A 22,006-nucleotide genomic window follows, 5' to 3' on the forward strand; every position below is an offset into this window, starting at 1 on the left:
CTTTTTCTATTTGCTATCCTGAACTCAGATGAGAAGTTAATTTTCTACTCCAAAATACAGGGTATTTTTAAATACATGTAACATATAAATATGGATACAACACCCAAACTCAGGGATCAGTATTCCCAGAGGCAATTCCCAAATTAGTTCTCATTTGTATCCCAACAAATCTCCCTTTCCCCCACAATGGAATCAACGGCATCACCTCAAAATGCAAATTTTGGGAAAAAAAGACACCAAAAAAGCAGCTCCAGGTTTGCTGCCTGAGAGCTCGGCTGGTGCCACCCCGTGGATATTCGGGAATATTTCAGATTCCCGGATTTTGGGAAATAGTGACAGGAGCTGCTGTGAAGCAAGGGAAGAGAATTTCGTTAAAAATCCACCCCAAACCCCCCAAAAAAGGGAAAGAGCTGGAACAGCACCAGCCCAAGGGAATTTTTTGAGTTACGTTGCACCCAGGAAGTGCCCAAAATGGCATTTTTTTGGCATTAAATGTGGAGTTTTGGGGGTATTTTGTTTTTAGAAAAACAGAAGTTGCCACAAATACCTGTTCTTCTCTTACCCCAACAAGAAAGGTTTGCAATTTTCTCTGGAACATCCCTCACAAAGGCATTTGAGGGCGAAAATTGTAATTTACTGCTTAGAATTTTCCTTGGAACATTGCAACTTCCATAAAAAGGATTTCACTTTCCTCCTCCGTGGATTCCCTGCATTTCCCATGAAAACAGCCCTGATTTATTCAGTGAATATACAGAGGTAATTCAGTAAAAAGTGAAGTAAAATTGTTATTTTTTTAACATTTGTAGCAAAATGACTCCATCCTTCCAACCTGCAACACGCAAACATTGAACAGGTAAAACCCTCAACCCACAGCCTTTAAAAGTCACTTTCTTCAAATAACCTCTGTGTTTCACTGCAAAGTGTGAATATTCCATAAAGAAACAGGCAGAGCAGCAGAGTTGCAAGTTTTAATGTTTATTTCCCCAAGACAGCCTAGCCTGCACTCTACTTGGATAAATTCACAAGCTAGTTTTCCGCTGCTTCTAGTTTTAAACTTTTAACCATGTTTCTGATGACAAGGAATGCTGCAAAAATACTCTAGTCCAACAAAGAGTTATGATCACAAAATAATCTTTATCCATTCTACAGTGTTTCAGAATTACCAGCTGATTTGAAAACACAAGGTAGATATAGATGCTAATGGTGGCTAACCTGGGATGTTTTATTATAGCAAACTGTTGTTCATGCAACACTTGTGCTCAAAGGGGAAGGCACAGCATTTCCTACAATGAGCCACCTTATCAAGAGTTCCGTTTGTACAAATTTGTAACATCACCTTGAATTTAGTGTGCACGACCTCAAAACTGAGGCATTCCTCCAATTATAAAAACACTTGCATCCTTTTTGTGCAAGTCTTAAAAATACAAAGTTTTTTTTTCTTTTTTTTTTTTTCTCTCTAAAGTGGCTCAAAATAGATTGTTCATGGCTGCCTACATCTAAGATAAAAAGAGTCTAAAACAATTGGATTAGGCATATTAAAGGTGTTCAAACCATGACTTGATTTGTACATCTATTCACACCTCTTTTTTCGCTCTTTATTCAGCAGTACATATGCACCAAATTTCATTTTTAGACGTTTCCATATCATTTTCATAGAAAACAAAGTTTGAAAACAAGTAACATTGAAACACAGCACGGTATCCTACCACAACAGAAACATTTTGGTTACAGGACTCAACGAAATCTAAAAATGAACTATGCTGGAGATTACCACATGCAAAGGTCTTCATGTTATCTTTGAAAATGAAAAGGATGAGGTTTTATTACCACATTTTATACTGCTTTCTACTGGTATGGCAACTTGTGTACTGCAACACAGTCTAGTTTGAAGGGAAATGGATGATTTTTTTTTTGTTTGTTTGTTTGTTTTTTTCCATGCAAAAATCTACAAATTAGTTTTGATGATATGGAAAAGCTTTTCATAACATCAAACATTCATCTGGTGCAAATGCACAGGGAAGCCTTCCTGAAATTCTGACTTTACAAACAACTAAGAAGCTGTAACAGGAAAAGAAATGAAAAAGAACTGAAAGAAAAAAGAAGAGGGGAAAAAAAAATTAAAAACAAAACAAAAAAATAAGAAGAGGAAAACACAGGCTGCAGGAGTAAACCAGAGTCTGCTGCTAAACCGGTCTCGGTGTGTCCAGTGTAAGTCAACACTTGTGAACTCATTGGATGATTTTAGGTTCCTCAGCCCCTGGAGGCGACTCAAGCTCGCACGCTCACAGACACATCACAGGCACTCTCCTCTCGCACGCCCGGCCTGGCACGGCCCGGGCACGGCGGGGCTGGCACGGGGCAGCGGCGCAGACACGCACTCCACGCTGGCCATTCACACGGGGCTGCAGAGCAAGGCCTGGGCTGCTCTCCCTGCGCTGTGGGCATCCTGGTCTCTGATGCTTACGAGGCTGATGATGAGAGTACTGCGTCCCCCCGCCGCTCCGGGAGGTCGGTGTTCCTTCTCAGGCACTGAAGATCTGTGACCTGTAGCCCTTTTTTTTCTTTGAACAATCTAAAGAAGCATTCGGTGTGAAGTTTGTCATTACATTTTGCCACTCATTCTCACTCGCACCCACTCGCCATCTTGACTTCATTTGGGCTTTTCTGTGATTCCAAATGAAATCTTCACATTTACTTTCCCGATTTAATGCAGCAGCGGATCCCATGAGCCAAGATTGATGGATCAAACCTTTTTTTTTTTTTTATTCAGTGCTGCATTGTACCTAAACTTCCAAAATACCACTCTAAAACTGGAACCCTTCTGCTGGTACATTGGCAGATGAATTGAAACCAAATGTTCCGCCTTGGATCGCTTCTGGAACAAGGCTTGGATCTTCATCAATCTGGAATGCAACGGGGACAGGGTGAGCAGGGCCACAACAAAACCTCCCTACCCAAAAGCAGCTCTCTCTTCACCTCCTTGCATCCAGTCCTGCCATCCCTCCCCGAATTTAGTGAGAGCACCAAAATGAAGTGATTTAAACCCAAATGTTTTAGCCTGTATTTGTCAGGGAGTGCTACACGGTGCCCCAAACCCTTTTGTGTACAGAGTTCTCTCTCCTGGAAAACCTTCTGTCAGTCTCAGAAACTGTCTCAGCTCTTTGGAGAAGAGCAGCACCACTAAGCCAAGGAAGGACTAAGCCCAAATTGTGGTTCCCAATCTGACACTGGGTTAAATTCCAAGTCCAGCTGTAAATGCCAAAGTTGAGTTGCTACACAAGACTTACTGCTCACATCAAAGTGAAACTCCAGCACAAAATAACCTTCCAAGTGAGAACAGGCCAGGAATGCAGCTGAACCCAACCATTTGTGCAGTTTTGAAGCCAGCAGGAAGCCCTCTCTGCGTGGCACACACTGCCAGGGCTGCCCTTCCCCTCCCTGCAATGAACTTCCTGGCTGGAAGTGCACACAAATCAACCCTGCCCTTGATTTACGTCCCATGGCTGAAATGGGAACAACGTTCCTGATCAGCACATTCCACCCCTGGAACTATTCAAACATTCCAACTGCTTTGTTTCTTAAGCAGCAGCCTCAGCCCTTGGAGTCAGCAGGGAGCTTATCAAATGGGAAATGTCAAGCTGAGAGTGAAGGGAACTATTCACAGCCTGGGATTTAATCCCTAGAGATGAGGCTTAAATTAGGCATCAGATCTTCTTTAGGTGCTTCAGCAGCAGCCATGGCAGGAGGTGCAGGAGTTCACAGCAGGGCTCGCTCTTCCCTGAGCCCAGCAAGTGCCCTGGGGCTGCTGCCTTTCCCCTGCAGCAGATCTGTAAATGCAAACAGTGAGCACAAGGCAGGGAACTGCACACTCACATCATCTGAGGAGAAGAACTGGTCAATGATCTCATAAGCCAGTTTGTAGATGTCTTCATTTTCATGGTTTTGTAGCTGTTCAATTTTCTCCAGGCCTGCAACCAACACACAAGAGATCTCAGAACACCAAATTCAGGCCAAACAACTTCCAACAAAGACATTAAGAATACATCTGGGAATAGAGTTATGAATAATCTGGTTATAAGATGCTTTAGACCCACCTGGAACATTTATATATATTTTATACATATAAACACAGAAGCTGAGTACACAGAAATCTTTTTGAAGCTCTGACAAGCAGAGTTTTGGCACAAACACCTCCTTCCCCCTCCCAGCCATCACTTAACCCTTCTGCCCTCCCTCAAGATTTGGTATTTTAAAGATTTTTCTACTCCATGTTAACAAATCCCACAGTTTTTTACCTGTGCCCAAGTTTAATATCACTGTTCTTTCATCCCTGAAAAGTTTCAGTCAACTTAAACCACAACCAACATGGAGAAAGTCTCAAAACCACGAGGAAATTAAAGTTGTTACATTTTACAACCACTGTATGTAGAATTATTTTTTCCAAGTTCACCTGGACATGACTTGTGCATGATTAAGGTAAGCACATCACCCCCACATTGACTAATTTAGTTCCTGTTAATTAGACTAATTTGTCTAATATGCAGACTGTTACAAAATTAGCAGCTCATGAACTTTACTGCCATTTACTGCTCCTCCACATTTTATTTGATCATGAACTTAGGAAAAGCTGTGGATATTCACTTGATAGGCATGAAAAGGGTGCTTTAAAACAGGTTTGCTTAAAATAATAATAAACAATAAACCCAACACAAGCAGGATGCCAAAGCAGCAGTCCCTGGAAAAGTTATTTAAAATCTTGCTCTTCCTACCTCCACACTCTTCTATAAGATTGGCTATGGTTTCTGCTTCCTCTTCAGCCATTTTTAATATATTACTTAGTCCATCCAGAACCACTTGCACAACTTGTGCATCTTTTACTGTCAGCAAATTGCAAAAGGGAGGAATTACATTTTGTTGAATTAAGTAAGCCACCTGAGGGGGGAAAGGCCAAGAGTTACAGCAGGAACGTGGCAGCAGCACAGGCAAACACATCCCAGCAAGCCCAGGCCCTCAAAGCCACCCCCCAGCCCAGAGCACTCTGCAGTGGCCACCTCAGGAACCCCTTTCTGGCACGTTCAAAGGTACATTTGGCTACTAAACTACAAATAGGTTTGAGATCTGCAACATCCAAGGAGCAAACACTGTGAATTTTTCAGTGTGCGTAAGGAGTTTCAACCTCAGCTCTGGAGAGTGACAGCACCACCCCAGCCCAGCCACAAATCTCTTACTCTGGGCTTACAAGGGACTTGTGTTCTACTCGTTGGTTACTGTCCTTTTAATTATCACATCCTCATGGTGTGGGAAGGAAGGTAAAAAGAAATGTGCAATGCTTGAGAATCCCCTCAGAGCCTGACTGAAGTCACCCATCCCAACAGAGCTTCCAAGAAACCCCAGGGATGCTCCTGACCTCAGGTGACCCCAAAACAAGGGGAGGTCACTCTTAAATCCCATGAGGAGAAGGGGAAGTTACTGAACAGAGAGGAACAGAGACCCCATAACCCCAGCACCTCCCAAGTCAGGAAATGGAGCTTTTCCCAAAGCTGCACTCACCTGGTCTTTTCTCCCACTGATTGTTAAGTTGCTTATTGCCCAAGCAGCTTCTTTCTGAGTCCCAAAATCCCCCTGGAAGCACAACCAGAGACAGGAGCAGTCATCCCAGGGTTTGTGTCAGGCAGGATTCCCACAAAAGCTGCCTTTGTTACAGTCCCCTCTGCAAGGTGTCACTGAAGCAGTTTTGTGTGAGAGTAACAAATAAATCCTGTCCTGTTTTGAGTCTCTCTGTGCTCGTCCCTTCCCTACAAGCAGGGCTTGCAATTGATCTGCCAGGGAAGGGAATGCTGTTTACATCAAAGCCAACAGGAGCTGCAGCACTGCACTCTGCCAGCCCTTATCAGCAGCTCTCACATCCTGCAGGGCCAGCTGAGCCCAGTGTGAGCTGTGATAAAGCTGCAGCAGCAGCTCAGCCCTGGCATTACATGGAAAAGTCTCCAATCTTTTCTCACACATCAATAAATTGGCAATTACCAGAGCTATTTGTGACCAGCTCTGGGTTATTGGTCCTTTCCCTTAAATAATTCCCACGTGCTTTTAGCTGTTCCTTCCTTCTGCCACAGCAGATCCTTGGCAGCACAGAATGGTTTGGGAAGTCACTTTTTAAGAGACACCAAGAGCTGGAAAGGAACACAGGATTTGAAGCCCACCACCAGTCCTTGGGATCTGACCTTATCTAGAAGATGGATTATCATTGGAACAAGGTTTGCATCTATTACTGCCTGGACTTGCTGCTGGTTTCCTGCAGTGATGTTAGATAGGAACCACACTGCTTCCTGCAAAATAAAGCATCAGGAATTAACTCACAGAGGGATTCTACAGCATTTATGTCCATGCAACTGGCCAACCTTAAACATCCATCAGCTGGATTGTGCTGAGCTGAATTCTTGCAGAGACAAACCAAAGGGACAATCTCACCTCAGGAGACCCCACAAGACTCCTCAAGTCTTTCACTGTCACCAGCTTCAACCAAATACTTCAAATTAAAAGGAGAAATTCTTTGGAGACAGAAAATGCCAAATGAGCACTTCTGGTTGCTTCCAGCACTGCCAATTAGCAGCTTTCAGCTGATGGCCTGACAGAATCCTGTATTCCAGACACGACAGTGCAGGAGGCAGTTCTTTACCTCCTTCCTGGGGTCTCTTCTTAGCTTCAGGAAAATGCAGCACTATGAATTAAACACTTGATTTTTAACCACACTCTGAAGTTTATGACTCTTTATGCTCGTTCTGTCCACAGGCCCAGGACTCTCCTCCCAGGCAAAGCAAGAACAGATCTCTTCCCCAGCAGCTCCTCCCTGAGTTAAATTCAGAGCCCTCACCTCCCTTTTAGAGTGGGAATCTAAACTTCAGTCAAGAAGTAACAGTTTTAAATACAATTTTAATTATATCAGAGTATCAACCTTTTAAAATCCTACTGCTGATAGATTTCTCCCTTCCTAGAAATGCTCCACCATTCAATTCCTTCTCAGCCTCCCCGAAACAGAACACTTCAGCTGAGAATTCTCTCAAAATAAGCTTCAGCCGTGTTCATCCCTCGCTCCCTGACTCTCTGAGATCAGATCACAGGATCACTGGTGACCCTGGAGACCTTTGGGCTGCCTGGGGCTCTCCTGGTGGGCTTTTCTGGGGCTTTAATCACTGGCAGTGTTGCAGAGGGGCCCCGAGGTGCCCAACACGCCTCAGATGCACTCCTGGCTCAGCACTGCCATCAGTGCCCCCACGAGAGCCCCCCACACACCCCACACACAGCTCACCCCCAGCTCTCAGTCCCCTTTCTCACACACACTCCAGCCAAACACACCCAATTATCTCCGTGTCATCACTTCTGAGAGAGTCAGGTTAATTAATTAATTAAGGAGACGTTTCACGTATTGAGAACTCCTACGCAAGCCAACAGCCAGATTTATAACAAAGCTTTGATTTCCTACAAACATTGACATTCCTGTCAAGCACAAGCCTGCAGCTCCTAAGAGACTTCCCTGTGAATATTAATTTCCAGAAAAAAAAAAATCAGTATTTGCTGAAATTTGCCACAAACTGGAGGAAGGAGTCGATTATTCACATCTTTATGGCACTACAGCACGTGGAACCCAAGCTCAGTCAAATACAAAAGTTCCCAACCAGGTAAAATCCCTGGTGTTGCTCACCTTATTAATTTTTTCTTTGGGATGTGTCAGAAGTGCTGGGAAATGTGAGAGAGCTTCACAGTTGAGAACCACCTGTGTCTGCTCGTCGGTGCCAGTGACGATGTTCCCCACAGCTCTGAGCGCAGCCGTCTGCAAAACAAAACATTTCCTTTCAAAACGAGCTCTGCAGAGCTCAGCACACAGAAAGGGTTCATGCAAATGCTGCAGGGAAAAAATATTTGTTAAATTTCAACGGGAGCTTGTTTTGGTTTGATAAGGAAATGAGTTTTTTTAGGAAGTTAGTGTTTAATTAGTGCCTAGATTTGGATGTTAATGTTTGGAGTGATTACTGAAGGTAATGGATTTATTTTTCAGAATACAGGGGGTTATAAGTAGAGAATTTTTAGGGGAATTAATTTTTGATTTTGGTTAGTAGAAGAGTGTAAATTCTTTGTTCAGTTATAGGTTGGGTGGGGCAGGGGAAATTATGTAGTTTAGGAGAAGTAGGTTCAGGGCATGAAGGGATTGGAATTAGGTTGGTTTATGTAGATAGAAAAGTAAGAAGAAATCAAAATGTTTTTTTTTTTTTTAGAAGGAGAAAGAGTGAAAGAGATAGAAATTGTGTTGGTAGTATGTTGGTAGAAGAGAAAGTAAAGTGAGAAAGAGAACAGTGTTTAGTTGTGGGAGCTGGAGTTTTAAGAGTTAAGATTTTAGTTGTTTTAAGAATTTAAGACTTTTAAGTGATGCTAAGAGAGTGATAAGAGCAGAGTGAACAGAAAAACTGACATCACACCAAAATCAAACCATAACAGAGCTATAAAAAAGAAAGCATTTTCTGCAGCAGCTCATTTTGGGGGTCACTTGCTCCAAACTCACCTGGACTTTGACTTCCTGGTGGCTGAGGAGAGGAACCAAGTGAGGGACAATGCCAGAGTCGATCACCATCTGGATCTGCTCATTGCCAGCGTCCGTGAGATAGGAGAGTGCCCAGACTGTATCTACCAAGATCTGAGAGACCCAACACAGCTCTGTCAGCAGCACAGAAGCAGCTCCCCAGAGCTGAGCCTTTCTGCAAATCCATCTCAGTTACCACGTGCACAAAAGCCGCTTCAAGCAGCAGGAAATGTGAATATTTCAACTGGCAGCTGGCAAAAATATTGAGTGAATGTTGTTTCAGCTGACAGCTCCTGAGTGGCTCACCAATACAGGAGTTTTCAAAATTCCAATAAACTTGGTTTCACCTCCTTAGAGACAAGAACTTAAATCACATAATTACTATAGGAATAGTAAAGTTAATACAGATATATTTTTTTGCAGAGCACTGTTGCCATTAACTCAGCTACAACTTCTTTTGGAAGCAAAGAATTAATCTTAAATTCTGATTTATGTTCAGACAAAAAGCTGACTCATTCCATAATTTTGATGAAGTTTGCTCACTTACTTCACTTTTAAATAAAATTTCATATTTAACGCCTCAGAAGTTACATCTAACCCTGTCATTTGACATGTGCAGCATACATTGATTTTTCTTTCATTCACACTGATTTTCATTACAAATTTAAGTGCTAAGCAAAAAAATTCCTGTATTTCTCTGTGAATGAATGCTCACAGCAATAAAAATAGAAAGCAGTTTCAGTTTTAAGTGCAGGGAAAGTACATGCAAATAAACACTTGCCAAGACAGAAATACCAAGGGGAAAAAAAAAAATTACTATTTAAAAATAACATCAATATTTAAAAATAAACAGTTATAGATATCTAAAGAAGTATGTCCTAATCAAAGGGACCATCAGAGATTTTAATTTTATTTTACATTTCAGCTAAAAATGCACAGCAGGAGTGGCTCTAAGAGGGGTCACTCACATTTACATCCGTGTGGTGAATTAAAACACAGAGCGCTGGCAGGATCTGGAGGGGGAAAGAAACACCTGAGGGTTATTTTGGAAGCAGCCCAAGGCCCAGCTGGAAGCCAGCCCCCTGCAGAGCCATTCCATCACCTCCTGGATGGTCTCCATCGGTGGAGGGGGGTCTTTGTGGCGGCACAGGTTCACCATGACCCAGGTGACGTTCCTGAGGAAGGTGATGGGGATGGAGGGGCTGATGAAGGACAGCAGGGGCTTCACTACTCCAAGGCTAATGACATAATCTCTACACTGGGGTCCATCACCTGTGGGACACAAGCAGGGGTGTTTGAGCAAAAAAAATCCCAGCATTTAGAGATTTGAACAGAAAACATCCCAGCATTCAGAGATTTAAACAGAAAACATCCCAGCATTTACAGATTTGAACAGAAAACACCCATCCCATCGTTTACAGATTTTAACTGCAGACATCCACCCCAGCATTTAGAGATTTGAACAGAAAACATCCCAGCATTTAGAGATTTTACTAGCAAACATCCCAGCATTACAGATTTCACCAGCAAACATCCCAGCATTTAGAGATTTGAACAGAAAACATCCCAGCATTTAGAGATTTCACAAGAAAACATCCCAGCATTTAGAGATTTTATCAGAAAACATCCCAGCATTACAGATTTCACCAGAAAACATCCCAGCATTTAGAGATTTCACCAGAAAACATCCCAGCATTTACAGATTTTACCAGCAAACATCCCAGCATTTAGAGATTTCACCAGCAAACATCCCAGAATTTACAGATTTTACCAGCAAACATCTATCCTGTTGTTTAGATTTCTGTTAAAATTTACAGATTTTACCAGCAAACATCCCAGCATTTACAGATTTTACCAGCAAACACCCATCCCATCATTTAGACATTTTACCAGCAAATATCTATCCCACTGTTTAGATTTCTGTTAAAATTTACAGATTTTACTGGCAAACATACCATTATTTAGAGATTTTACCAGAAAACAACCCATGATTTACAGATTTATGGTGGTGGGTGAGGGAAAGGGGTGGCAGACAACACCAGACCACCAAGAACAGTGAGATCCCAACATACTCCTGAGGATTCCTTGACAAAACCTCCAAACAATAATAAAACATCCCCAAAAGTTGGTGGTGGCAGGAGTAACAATAATTAATAAAACGTCCCCAGAGGGTGGTGGTGGCAGGAGTAACAATAATAATAATAAAAATAAAACATCCCCAGAGGGTGCTGGTGGCAGGAAGAACACCCACCTATGATATTTCCTAAAGCCCACACTGCTTGCTCACAAACATTTTGATGAGGTGAATGCAGCAGTCTCAGGAAAAGCGGCACAGCATCTGAAAGGTACAAAAATAACCCAGGGAAATGGTTAAAAATGCATCTCAAAAGAGCAAATAATTCACAGAATTAACTCTCAACTGAGACATTTTTCTCCTGGTCAAAGCTTCACTAATTTCCCAGGTGATGCTAAAATAAAGCACTGCAATGATTCTTCCTTTGCTGCATATTCTTACAGAGCCTGCACTGGAGAATATTAAACCCCTGACATTTAATTTGTTTGCAAGTCTCAAGTTTACTGAAGCTTGTCAGGATCCAAATTTAGTTCCATTTATTGAATTCAGAAATTCTCTGCTAAGTTATGCACCAGCCCAAGTGCAAAGGAACAACAGGGACCAAACTCAGGCACTGCAATGAAGCAACTGGAGAAGCAGCAGGAATGGAGTGGGAACTGAGGAGTGGGAATGTAGGAAGAGGGCAGGAAAGGAATCCACATTGACATAATTGATCCTGTTTTATTCTCCCCCAGCACTGAGGTGCTTGCTAACATAACAGCCCAGTCTGAAAGGAACCCATTTATTTCATGTATTTCAAGAGAAATTTGAAATGTTTAGATTTTTTCTTAATGTAAACCATAGAGAAACAACTAGCAGGATTCTTATTTCCTGCTAAATAAAGGTATTTACAGTGTCTGTATGCAAGGAGAAAAAAACATCTCCAGCAAGCAGATTAATAATTTCCCATGGAAAAAATTACAAAAAAAGCATCACTGAAATTGAAATAAATCATAATTTCGTATGTCACAGCTATTAAATTGACTAACAGAGTGCAATACAGACCTACAGAAATCACTGAAAAAGTGCTCAATCCATTGATAAATTAAAGTGTTCTAGATCAGGTTGCAACTGGGAAAAGAGGAGGATGGAAGAAAAGGTAAAAAGTATTACCAAAGGGAAATCCTGTAAGAGTGAAAATCAAATTACATCAAAGGTCACAGGCTCTTAACACTGAGTTTCCAAAAGCAGAAGCAACTGATCTTGCAGCCAACATAACTGTTGTGTATTTTTTTCCTTAAATCTTAGGAAAATCTCATTTCACTGTATCTCTGATTCTTCAAGAAGCTCTGGTTTGTTCACTCAATTAAAAACCCTGCCCATTTAGTTTTGATTGAGCAACAGAAGCTCTGCTTCAGGACATGCTTGGAGTTCAGAACAAAGATTGCTTTGCCTGGTAGCTCAGATTCCAACAACAATTCCTTCCCACGTTTCAGATGCCTCAGAATAGGAAGGACAGGTTTTGTAATTCAACTGAGTTTTGGAAGAGTTCAGTGTCAGGTCTGTGAATATTCTTCCCTCTTCACAACAGGGAGCTTTTCAGAGGGGTTGTTTGGCTTTATTTCAAGTTTTTTTGGTGAATTTTGATGGTTTTTTTCAAGTTTGAAAAGTGGAAGCCAGCAGATATCAACTCTTCTAAGATATTCTGAGTTTCCAGCTGCTGTTCACCATTAGGAAACCCAAATGGGTTTAAACCCTGATGTGTGAGGTAAAGCCCTGGCAGCAGCTCCTTCAGGGCCTTGACTAACAACCTGATCCCAACCAAATCCCAGCTGTGGGATTTGGATCAGATCCCCCCTCAGGACTCACTGGATTGAACTACAGCCTGGGTTTGCTCCGAGGTTCCAGAGGCAATGTTGGTCAGAGCCCACGCAGCTTCAAACTGTAAGGAAGGACTACAGAGAAAGAAAATGCAGTTATTATTATTATTCAGATCAGTGGCACATCAGCTAAAGAGCAAGAAGTGGTGCAGCATTTTGAGTTTTGGCAGTACTCACTTGTCATCTCTCTCAAGACAGTGCACTAGGATAGGTAATATTCCTGATTTTATTAGGTCGTCGATGGGTGGATTGCGGTCACTGGACAGCAGCTTCCTGCAGGGAAATGGACAAAAAAACCAAATTACACACAAATCCTGCCTGGAAAGGAGCAGGGAGCTGTTCAATCCAACTTTCCCCTCAAAAAGGGATCAGTGCTGCCACTGGAGCAGGGCAGTAAAGGCTTCCCATGGTTGAGTTTGGGAATCTCCAATGGAGCCCCAAACTGCTCCTGCTGGGCTGGGAATTCCTTCCCAAGGGTTTCTCTCCTCCTCCCACAGATCCACAGGGTTTGTTTCTTCCTCTTTAAGTGAAAATAATCCCCCAAAGTGAAATTATTGAGCCACTGGAGAAGCAGAGCCATTACATCCATTGGCCATTTCATTCCATGCTTTCTGCCCTCTGCAATTTTATCACCAGCCAGGAAAATAAAAGATAAGAGTTATTCAGCTCCAACTCCTACAAAAGGAGCCACTCAGCTTTTCTGCACTTAGAGCCAAAGATTTTACAGTCCTTTGAAGTGTGTATTTTATTCTGTGAGAAGCTTCAAGCTTGCAGCAAGACAAATCCAGGTATTTACTTGTAAAGAAAATCCACACTACTTAAAAGGTCTGAGCATTCTGATTTCTTTACAGTTCTATTTTCCCTTTAAAAATCACTTCATTAATACAACTTCAGTTAAGCTAGAACACATTTTCTGACATTAAGAGCATGATAAAATAAGAATAAAATCAGGATATTTGAGCAAAGTGTGTTCTTACCTTGCTGCCTGCACAGCACTTAACTGAATACCCTGGTTGTCACTTGAAGCATTCTAAAATAAGAGAAAATAGATTTTTCACACATTTGTCATCATGCCACAAAGACTATCCAAACAATTTAATTGTTTTTACCTGTACTATTGCCTCCAAAGAAGTGTTTTGCTAGAAAACAGAGACAAGAAGCAGTTAGAAATTCCAAATGTCTTTTAAGGATGTAAAAAGCAGAAATTATTGCAAGTTAATTCTTACCACTCTGAAGTCCCCATCTATATCAGAATCCTCACAGATATCCTCATGGGGAACATTCCTTCTCTTTAGGAGATGCTCATCTCTTTTGTTCTTAAAAAGAAAAATGATGGGATACCTTTAAAACTTGGATTTAAGGGGGTGGGGGTGTTAGGAAGGGAAGAGAAGCTTCTGTTTCCAACAATCATAAATACACCACGACTGACACTAAATCTTCCCAAAAAAAGTTGGAAAGGACTGCCCAGAGAAGCACATTTTGGGAATTCCTCCTAAAAAATCCTGCATCATCCAACTTGTGCTGGGAGTTTGATGTGCACACATCCAGTTTATTTGTCATCATTTCTAGCAGGACACAGCAATTCCCAGAGGTTTTCTCTTCAGCTCCAAAGAAAAATAATTCCAGTTGTGATTCCTTTTTTCCAACAATTCCAGTTTTACCTTCACACTCTTCCACATTTACTTGTAAGGAAATAATTTTCTGCCTGCAGATGAGCAGGAACAGCTAATTTTCAAAGGAAAAACCAAATCTTTAAAAACCTCTGGAAGTGCAAGAATGAGTTCCTTAATTAGGTTACAGGACAAAAGTTGTGGAGCTCCCATAACTTCAGAACTTTTGAGTCTTTAATGAAAACTCTTACATTTTATCAGAGTAACAACAAAGTCAAATCCCATTTGGTGAGAATAATTTTATAAAAGAATAATAATAATTATATAAAATAAAAGAATAATAACTCTGGGTCATCTCACCTTTCTCAACTCCACAACAACTTCATTTCTTTGTCTTCTCATAGTCTGGAAAGAATAAAGATAAAAAAATTGATAATCTGAATTTAGATCAATTTAAAAAGTTATTGTACAACTATTTCAGTTCATGCATTTTAAACACAACTTTTACACAGAGGGTTTAATTTTCATTATAAAAGTAAAGATCCTACAGGAAATGGAAATAACTACAATATTTCTGTTATGTCATAGTAAAACATTCTCCTAAGTCTTCATGTTGAGGAAAAAAGGAATTAGGAATAAAACCATGTTTTTCAAAGGGTAAAATGGAAAGGAGTTGTAAAAAACAGCACCAAAAGCATTATAAAGACCAGGGCAATCTAACAGTAAAATAACTTTATAAACAAGCTCAAATTAAGAGACCCTGCAAGCAAAGCTGAGTTCCAGAACTATTATTTATAAATTAAAACCTTTTGACATTTAAGAGCAGTATTTTTTGTCATTTTCTCTACAGCTGCCATTGACAGTACTCAGGGAAACAAATCAATTGTAAATATAACAAATTGGTTTATTGCTGCTTGTGCTACTGCAGTGAGAACAGAGAAATAAATCAGTCTGGAGTGATTTTATTCCAGCACTTTGAACTCCACAGCGAACGAGAACAGCAAAATTCCAAACAATTCCATTTTTACTGTGACAAGCCCAGGGAAAGCTGGAAGTCCCTGGGCACAGGACAGAAGGCAAAGGAACCTCCTGAGCAGCAAGGAGAGCTGAAGATAAGCACTAAACCTCACTTCTAAAGCATCACTGTCTTATCAAAAAGAAGGTGCAGCTCATCAGATCAAATTTCAGTTGAGCACCGCAGCTCCCCAAAGAAAAAGGTGAAGGACAGGAAAAAGTGGCAAAGCAGGGATGGTTCCCTGCTGCTTTGGGAGCAGAACTTTGCAGGGGCTGAGGGGAAAATCCAACCTCCCCCAGTGACAGCTTCCTGCTCTGGAAAAGGCAAAGTGCCAGGAGCAGCTGCAGCAACCTGGGAGAGCCACAGCAGAGGAGCTGAGGCTTTTTTTGTTGTTGTTGTTGTAATATTTGTTCTGGTGCCACTCAGTTGTCTCTGTGTCAGCAGCAGCTTTGCTGTGAGCAGCAGTGTCACCCTGGGGTCTGGGAAGAGCCACCCCTGTCAAACCCAGGGCAGCTTTTGGGTGGGAATGCTGATTTTGCTGCCTGTGCTTTGGGAAGGTGTTAAAAGCCCTGTGAGATCATCAGGGACGTGGTGATCCCCCCCAGCCTGGGATTCCCCAGCAATGCCCAGCCCCCAGGACAATGGATGCAGCTCTGAAGAGCAGAGGGAAGGCAGGAATCACTCCAGGGATGTTTCTCTGAGCTCCAGGAGAAGCTGGATCCCACCCAGCACTTCCAGGCTTTGCAAAGATGCTGCAGCTTTCCACCTGACTTAGGTGCTCCAGGCTCCTGCTCTCAAATGCCCACTGGAGTTTCTCCAAACTCTACAGATCTGGCATATCCAAGGTGAAAATAATGTGAGGAAAGCCTGTGATAATCAGATTGCAGAACTGCACCACGCCCCTGATGATCTCACAGGGCTTTTAACACCTTCCCAAAGCACAGGCAGCAAAATCAGCATTCCCACCCAAAAGCTGCCCTGGGTTTGACAGGGGTGGCTCTTCCCAGACCCCAGGGGTGACACTGCTGCTCACAGCAAAGCTGCTGCTGACACAGAGACAACTGAGTGGCACCAAAACAAATATTACAACAACAAAAAAAAAAAGCCTCACATGGGTCATTTAGAAAATTCTTTACTTAACAAATCCTATCTGCAGGTGATGAGACTTGAAAGGATCCTCTGCTGGGACAAGGAGAATGTTCTCCCTCCTGCCACGAGCTGTCAGGCCTTGCCTGAATTCCTGCCTGCACACCCTGGAATCACAAAAGCCTTCACATGAGAGACAAGCCACCAGTGAAGTCACTCTGAAGCAGGATTTACCAAACCCTGGCTCCACTAAAATCACTCTTTGTGTAAACAGAGTCTGTTGACAGAATAGTTACAGGTCAACCTGGCACTGCTCATCCTCTGAGGAGGAGGAAAAGCACAAGTGAGAACTGAAGTCAGCTCTGCCGTGGGATTTCCCAGTGCCACCACCCCAGCTAGAGATGGAACAGTTTGGATAAAGTCAAATGCCAAAGAGAGCCAAGGTGGACTCGTGCAGCCTTCTGGAGAACAGCTCAAAGGGCAGAGATGAGGGATGGTGGTTCTTGGCACGTGGGGAGTTATTCCTTCTGGCCTGGGGGAGATCTGAGCTATCTGAATCAGCTCACACCACCACAGGAAACCACCCTCACCAGAAAGGCTTTACAGCCGAGCTCAGAATGGCCTGGGAAGGGCTCCAGTTGAAAAACATGCACCACTCTGTCAGGAATTCACGTGGCTCTCTCAGCCACTGGATCCTGTTTGTCATTTGCTACATCAAAAATCAAACGAGCAGATCTATTTCTGTCGGCCTACGATGGCCACCCCTCCATCCTCCTTTTTTTCAATTATATTTAGCTTCAGATTTATCATAAGGGCTATTTCTGACCATTAGTCATGACTGAGCCCTTCAGCTTATCATTAAAATCTCGTGGTGGTGATGCCTGCAGGATCCTGGGACATTCTGGGGGTTTTCAAGCAGCTGGGATGCACCAGCCCTTCCTGAACACACCTGGAATGGGACCCTGGAATGGGATCAGGAACTCAGCCTGTGCTCACTCCTGCGTGGGGTGGGGATTTTTTTGCTGTTATAAAATGTTCCACTCCATTTCTGCACCTCCAGCAGGGAGGTCTGAGAGCACAGGAGTAACTGTAGAACTCTGGCTGCTGCTCTCATCCCAGGGAATGGCTTCCAAAGGCACATTGTTTCTGCTGGGGAACTGCAAAGTCAACAGTTATTGTAAATAAAAAATGAGCTGGTTGTGCCATCCTTCCTTCCTTCCTTCCCAGGAAGTTGCTACCAGCACCAGTGTGGTCTGGGACTCCAAATAAAAACAAATCACACCCCACAGGGAATAGACAGCTGAAACCAGACTATTTTTCCTCAGTTATATCCAGTGATTCAGGCCCTCCTCCATCCATTATTCTCCTCCTTTACAAACCCTATCTCAATGCCAAAGTGGAGCAATGAAATCTCCTCTCAAGATCACTGATAAAAACGCTTTGGGATCATAAAGCCAACCCAAGATACCCCCAGAAGTCACATCTCAGCAACTTCAGAATGAAAATGGCAGTCTGAGTTCCAGATGAAAAAATAAAAATCAATATGACATTACATGTGCCACCAGGCCCATTTTTCCTGGAGAAGCTGTGCATGGCAGAGAAAATGCCTTAAACAAATATCTCAGTATCATTTGAAAGTGACAAGATGGATGAGCTTCACCACAGAACTCCAAGTCAGCTTAAAGGAACCTATTTTTATCTCACTGAGTGAAATTCCTGCTCTCCTTCAGTTCTTCCACATTTAATCCCAAGCAGACTATTTTGTGTGGGATACAGAAAGGGCTGAAAAGCTTCAAAGTACCTGCAATATTCACTATATCTCACAGCACCACCTTTCCTTCACTCCCCTGGAGCTTCCCTGGTGTTCCCAAATATATTGGTATTTTTAAAGTCCATTGAATGATGCTGGCAACTCTTTAAAATCCTGACATTACTGATCTTCAAGCATCTTGATGCAATGGCTGCTCCAAAATTAGTTTTGAAGTGCTCTGCATCACGGAATTATCACCATTTCCCTTCGTGCATCTCTCAGTTGAGGAGCAGAAATCTCTATTTAACACCTCTCCTGTGCTGGCACTGTTCAAGCAATCCTTAATCTCCTGCCCAGCAACACAGGTGAGGCAGGGGAGAAAAGATTCAGCAGAGTCTTCCAGGATTTCCAGAGAAATAAAATGCAGGAAATGTTTTTTATTTAATTAAAAAAAAAAATAAAAAAAACAAACCCTAAATGTCAGTCAGATTGCAATGCTGCAGCAGGCAACAATCACCAAGAGAAAATGAAATGTTGAATCACCAGGTGCAAGAAAATGAAGCAAATAAAACACCCCAAAACTCTGCAAAGCTTCCCAAATCAAGACCCCCAAATGCAGCACTAAAAAGGCATTATTTAAACTCAGTTTGTCCATAAAACTCTAGCACAGGCACGATGATCAATCTGCACTTATCTGGCCTTTGTGCAGTAGAGATCTGGTATTTCATTCCAAGATCTGTGCTATTACCATTAAAAACAAAGGTTGGATGGGTGCCAGCACAGCCATCCCCACAACAACCAGTAAAAACCAGCTCAACCCTTCTCATCCAAGGAAAAAAAAAAACCCAAGTCAAACCTGTTCCTCACTGAAGACAAGATGAAAAAAAGTCACCTTATCCTGCTCCCTAATGGATCAGTATTTGCATAATTTCATAGCAGAGTCCAGATAGCCCTTCTTCAAGTCAGACTTTGGGGTTGGAGGTTAAAAACTGTGGCCACTTCTGCAGTTTTTAAAGTTCCTCTTTGTGCTGAACCAATTCTATTTTTCCCCCCACAGCTCTAAAATCTTGAAGACCCTAAAAAAACGTTGCAAGCACCGACCAGAAATCTTAAATTCCCCCCAGAGATGCTGCCTCAGCTCCAAATTACTGCTCCCCCACTATTAAAAACTTTATTACATGTATTCCTTTGAGCAGGAGCAGAAACCAGGGACAGGAGAAGGAATTCTTGGGGATTTCTGGTCCCAGTGAATCCCTCAATTCTCAGTGTCACCACCAATCTGTCATGTCCAAACACATGGCAGCAATTATTTACAACGTGCCCGTGCAGGAAATGTTTACCCAAGACTTCAGCATATGAAGGAATTTTGTCAAACATCTTATGTAAAACAGGTGCTTGTGCTGGGGTTTATTTTCTTTTTTCCCCTCTTTTTTTTCCCGGCCAGAATTTGTATTTTTAGAAGCATACTGGGGGAAAGAAATCAAATAACTAGGGAACCCAAAAAGATGAATAAATGTTTGGTACTTTAAGGAGTGAAATGTAGGAAATTCCCTGATTTTGGTCAGAAATACAAGAACTTCCCGTGAATATGTAACACCTGGAAGGCAAGGACAATGTGACAGGAACTGTAACTGCCAATGGGCTGATCTGAGCACATGGAATTAAGAGATAACATTTTTAGGAAGTTTGCAATTCACAACATGGCAACCTTTCATAACCTCCAGAAACCTCTCCATTTGGCTTTCACCAAAATTAGGGTGATTTCTCATTTCTCTAGGGGGTAAACTGTCATGGAAAATGTAAAAAAAAAATGATGGTTTTGTAAAAACAACCCAGGGCCAACGAGAATTTCAGCGCAGATAAAAAGGGGGAGGAGTGAAGGAGATAAAGATCAAATGTTGGTTTCCTTTGCCAAATAAATGCACAACTTTCTGCCCAAACAGCCCTGCAAGCTGGATTTTGGAGCTTGGCTGGGAGTGGGCACCAGCAATTCCCTCAGCCTGATGCCCAGTGTGATGTGTAAGCAGTTCATGAGCAGCAGGGACAGCCAGAAGCCTGAGCTATTGTATGAAAAATAGCCCTGCACCGTGGTTATTTTAGGGAGCAGGCATGTGCTCCAGGATTTGCTGGATAAATGTCACTCTCTAAAATTTAACACGGCCCAGCAGTGGGTTTGGGCTGTGAAAAAAGGCATTTCAGTGCTGCAGCAAATAAAAAAAAAAAAAAGATTGAAGAGCTTGCCTGCCTTCTGACACACTCCCACGTGGTGTTACCTGCGTGTCCATCTTGAACCTTCCCTACTCCAGCCCTTTCCCCTTGAAATTCTGCACCAAAGCACCTGAATTCCAGCCCGGGTCGACTCGTGAATCCCATTTTTCACTGTAAGGGCACATTCTGTGTGCATTCCTAAAGATGCCTTCCTGTAACTGCCTATTCAGTGGTAACAAAATTTATATAAAAATAAATTAGTATCTAAGGCAAGGGGTTACCAACCAACCTCACAACACTGTTGCAAGCAGAGCAATTAATTACCTCCAACATTTTTGCCAAAAGTTTGGACATAACTGAGTAATAAACTGCTTTATCAATCTAATTGGGCGGGTTAAAAATCCAGGTGTTACAGACTGCTGGGAAAGTTGGCTGATGTTTCAATTAACACAGGGAATATAAAGGAGTTTTGACTTTTGAAACATTGTAATGTCTTCATATACAAGAGTGGAACATTATGGAAAACACAAGGGACACTTTGAAGCTAGTAAAAAACAGCCACGAGAACGCCAAGATTCTTGTCCAGAACCCGGTACAGAAAATTTTAAGCTCCAGCCAGCACTTAAAGGTGAGGATTGATACCTAGTTTTAAAATTTGACCATTTCCTAAGGAAACCCCAAGTTAATTATGTATCCTGCTGTGTTTAGGAAGCACCTTCACAGCTCGAATAATTGAAGCACCAAAAAGTTCCTCTGTGCTACAAGGCAGAACGGCTTCTCAACTATCTGAGCAGAAAGCAGAAACACAAAAAAAAAAAAAAAAAAAAAAAAAGAAAATAAAAAAAAAAAAAGGAAAAAATGGTTTTTTTAAAAAATAATCTTGCTACGAAAGTTCCGGCGTTATTTATTTAATTAGGTATCCTGGAGACACGCAGAGCAGAACAGCCAACCGGGCCCTAATCCTGACTCAGGCTTTTAGGAGCTGCTCGGAGAGATTGTTCCAGCAGCAATTCCGGCGAGCCCACCCCGAAGCGGGGCCGCTGGGGCAGGGCCGGGCCGAGCCCCGCCGGGCGCAGCCGCCCGGGAGGAGCCGCGGCCGGGCCCGAGGGGCCGCGGAGCCGCGGAGCGGCGCCGGGCGGGCGCGGCCGCTGCCTCCCCTCGCCGCCCGCTGCCCCTGGCCGGGGCCCGGCCGCGCCCGGCCCGCAGCGCGGCCTCGGCGGCTCCTTCCTCCCTCCCTCCCTCCCCGCCCGGCCGCGCCGCTCCCGCCTCCCCGCGGCTCAGGGCGGGCGCCGCGGCCGGGCCCCGCCGCGCTCACCTCCAGGTCGCGGCCTTTGTTCTTGAAGTTCTTGAGGCGCTGGTTGTCCAGCTTCTCGTTGTCGGCCATGGCGGGGGCGGCCGGGGAGGAGCGCGGCCCCTCCGCCTCCGCCCGGGCCCGAGCGCGCCGGGGGCCCGGCGGGCCCGCTCTCGGCCTCGGCGAGCCGGGAAGGACCCGGGGCGAGGGAGCGGCGCTGCGGGGCCGGGTGGCGGGGCCGGGCGCGGTGCGGCGGGGCCCGGAGCGGGGCGGTTCGCAGCGGGCCCGGGCCGGTGCCGGCGGCCCGAACGCGCCGGTGCCGCCGAGCGGGGGAAGGGACGGGCCGAGCGAGGCGGGCGGGGGAGCAGGGGCAGCCTCGCTCTGGGCGCCGCCGCCCATTGGCTGCGCCGCGCGCGCCCCGCGGCCAATGGCGGCGGGGAGGGAGAGGGCGGGAGCGGTGACGCAGCAGCGGGCAGCGGGAGGGAAGGCGGGGCCGCCTCAGCGCCGCCGCCATCTTGGGAGTGAGGGCTGAGGGCAGGGG

The 22,006-nt window shown here is 43.8% G+C and overlaps 1 protein-coding gene and 1 non-coding gene across 4 annotated transcripts; both read right to left on the reverse strand.

The window, feature by feature from the left end:
• Nucleotides 1–959: 959 nt before the first annotated feature.
• Nucleotides 960–21,659, reverse strand: KPNA4 (karyopherin subunit alpha 4). 3 transcript variants are annotated; one of them, XM_053986356.1, is made up of 17 exons: nt 21,490–21,658; nt 14,476–14,520; nt 13,732–13,821; nt 13,615–13,644; nt 13,483–13,535; nt 12,683–12,778; nt 12,495–12,580; nt 10,824–10,910; nt 9,675–9,844; nt 9,541–9,585; nt 8,555–8,686; nt 7,700–7,828; nt 6,222–6,326; nt 5,551–5,622; nt 4,770–4,932; nt 3,874–3,968; nt 960–2,903 (listed from the first exon to the last, which is right to left on the reverse strand). In XM_053986356.1, the coding sequence occupies exons 1-17, from the start codon at nt 21,556–21,558 to the stop codon at nt 2,805–2,807; spliced, it is 1,566 nt and encodes a 521-aa protein (XP_053842331.1). In that variant the 5' UTR covers nt 21,559–21,658; the 3' UTR covers nt 960–2,804. The 3 variants fall into 3 exon arrangements, with proteins under 3 accessions (XP_053842331.1, XP_053842332.1, XP_053842333.1); XM_053986357.1 differs by lacking the exon at nt 4,770–4,932 and having other exon boundaries at nt 21,490–21,659; XM_053986358.1 differs by lacking the exon at nt 6,222–6,326.
• On the reverse strand, nt 7,103–7,380 carry LOC128812536 (small Cajal body-specific RNA 7). The gene has a single exon (XR_008438762.1). It is a non-coding gene; the product is annotated as a small Cajal body-specific RNA 7 (non-coding RNA).
• Nucleotides 21,660–22,006: the final 347 nt, after the last annotated feature.

The sequence above is a fragment of the Vidua macroura genome, chromosome 10 (genome assembly GCF_024509145.1).
Source record: "Vidua macroura isolate BioBank_ID:100142 chromosome 10, ASM2450914v1, whole genome shotgun sequence".
Lineage (NCBI taxonomy): Eukaryota > Metazoa > Chordata > Aves > Passeriformes > Viduidae > Vidua > Vidua macroura.

Excerpts from the sequence above, each read along its gene's own strand:
- KPNA4 (XM_053986356.1), bottom strand. The coding sequence starts at position 21,558 with ATGGCCGACAACGAGAAGCTGGACAACCAGCGCCTCAAGAACTTCAAG. Across the intron at positions 14,521-21,489 it reads ACAAAGGCCGCGACCTGGAG|ACTATGAGAAGACAAAGAAA; the intron begins GTGAGCGCGGCG and ends TATTCTTTCCAG. Across the intron at positions 2,904-3,873 it reads AGTTCTTCTCCTCAGATGAT|ATTGATGAAGATCCAAGCCT; the intron begins GTGAGTGTGCAG and ends GTTGCATTCCAG.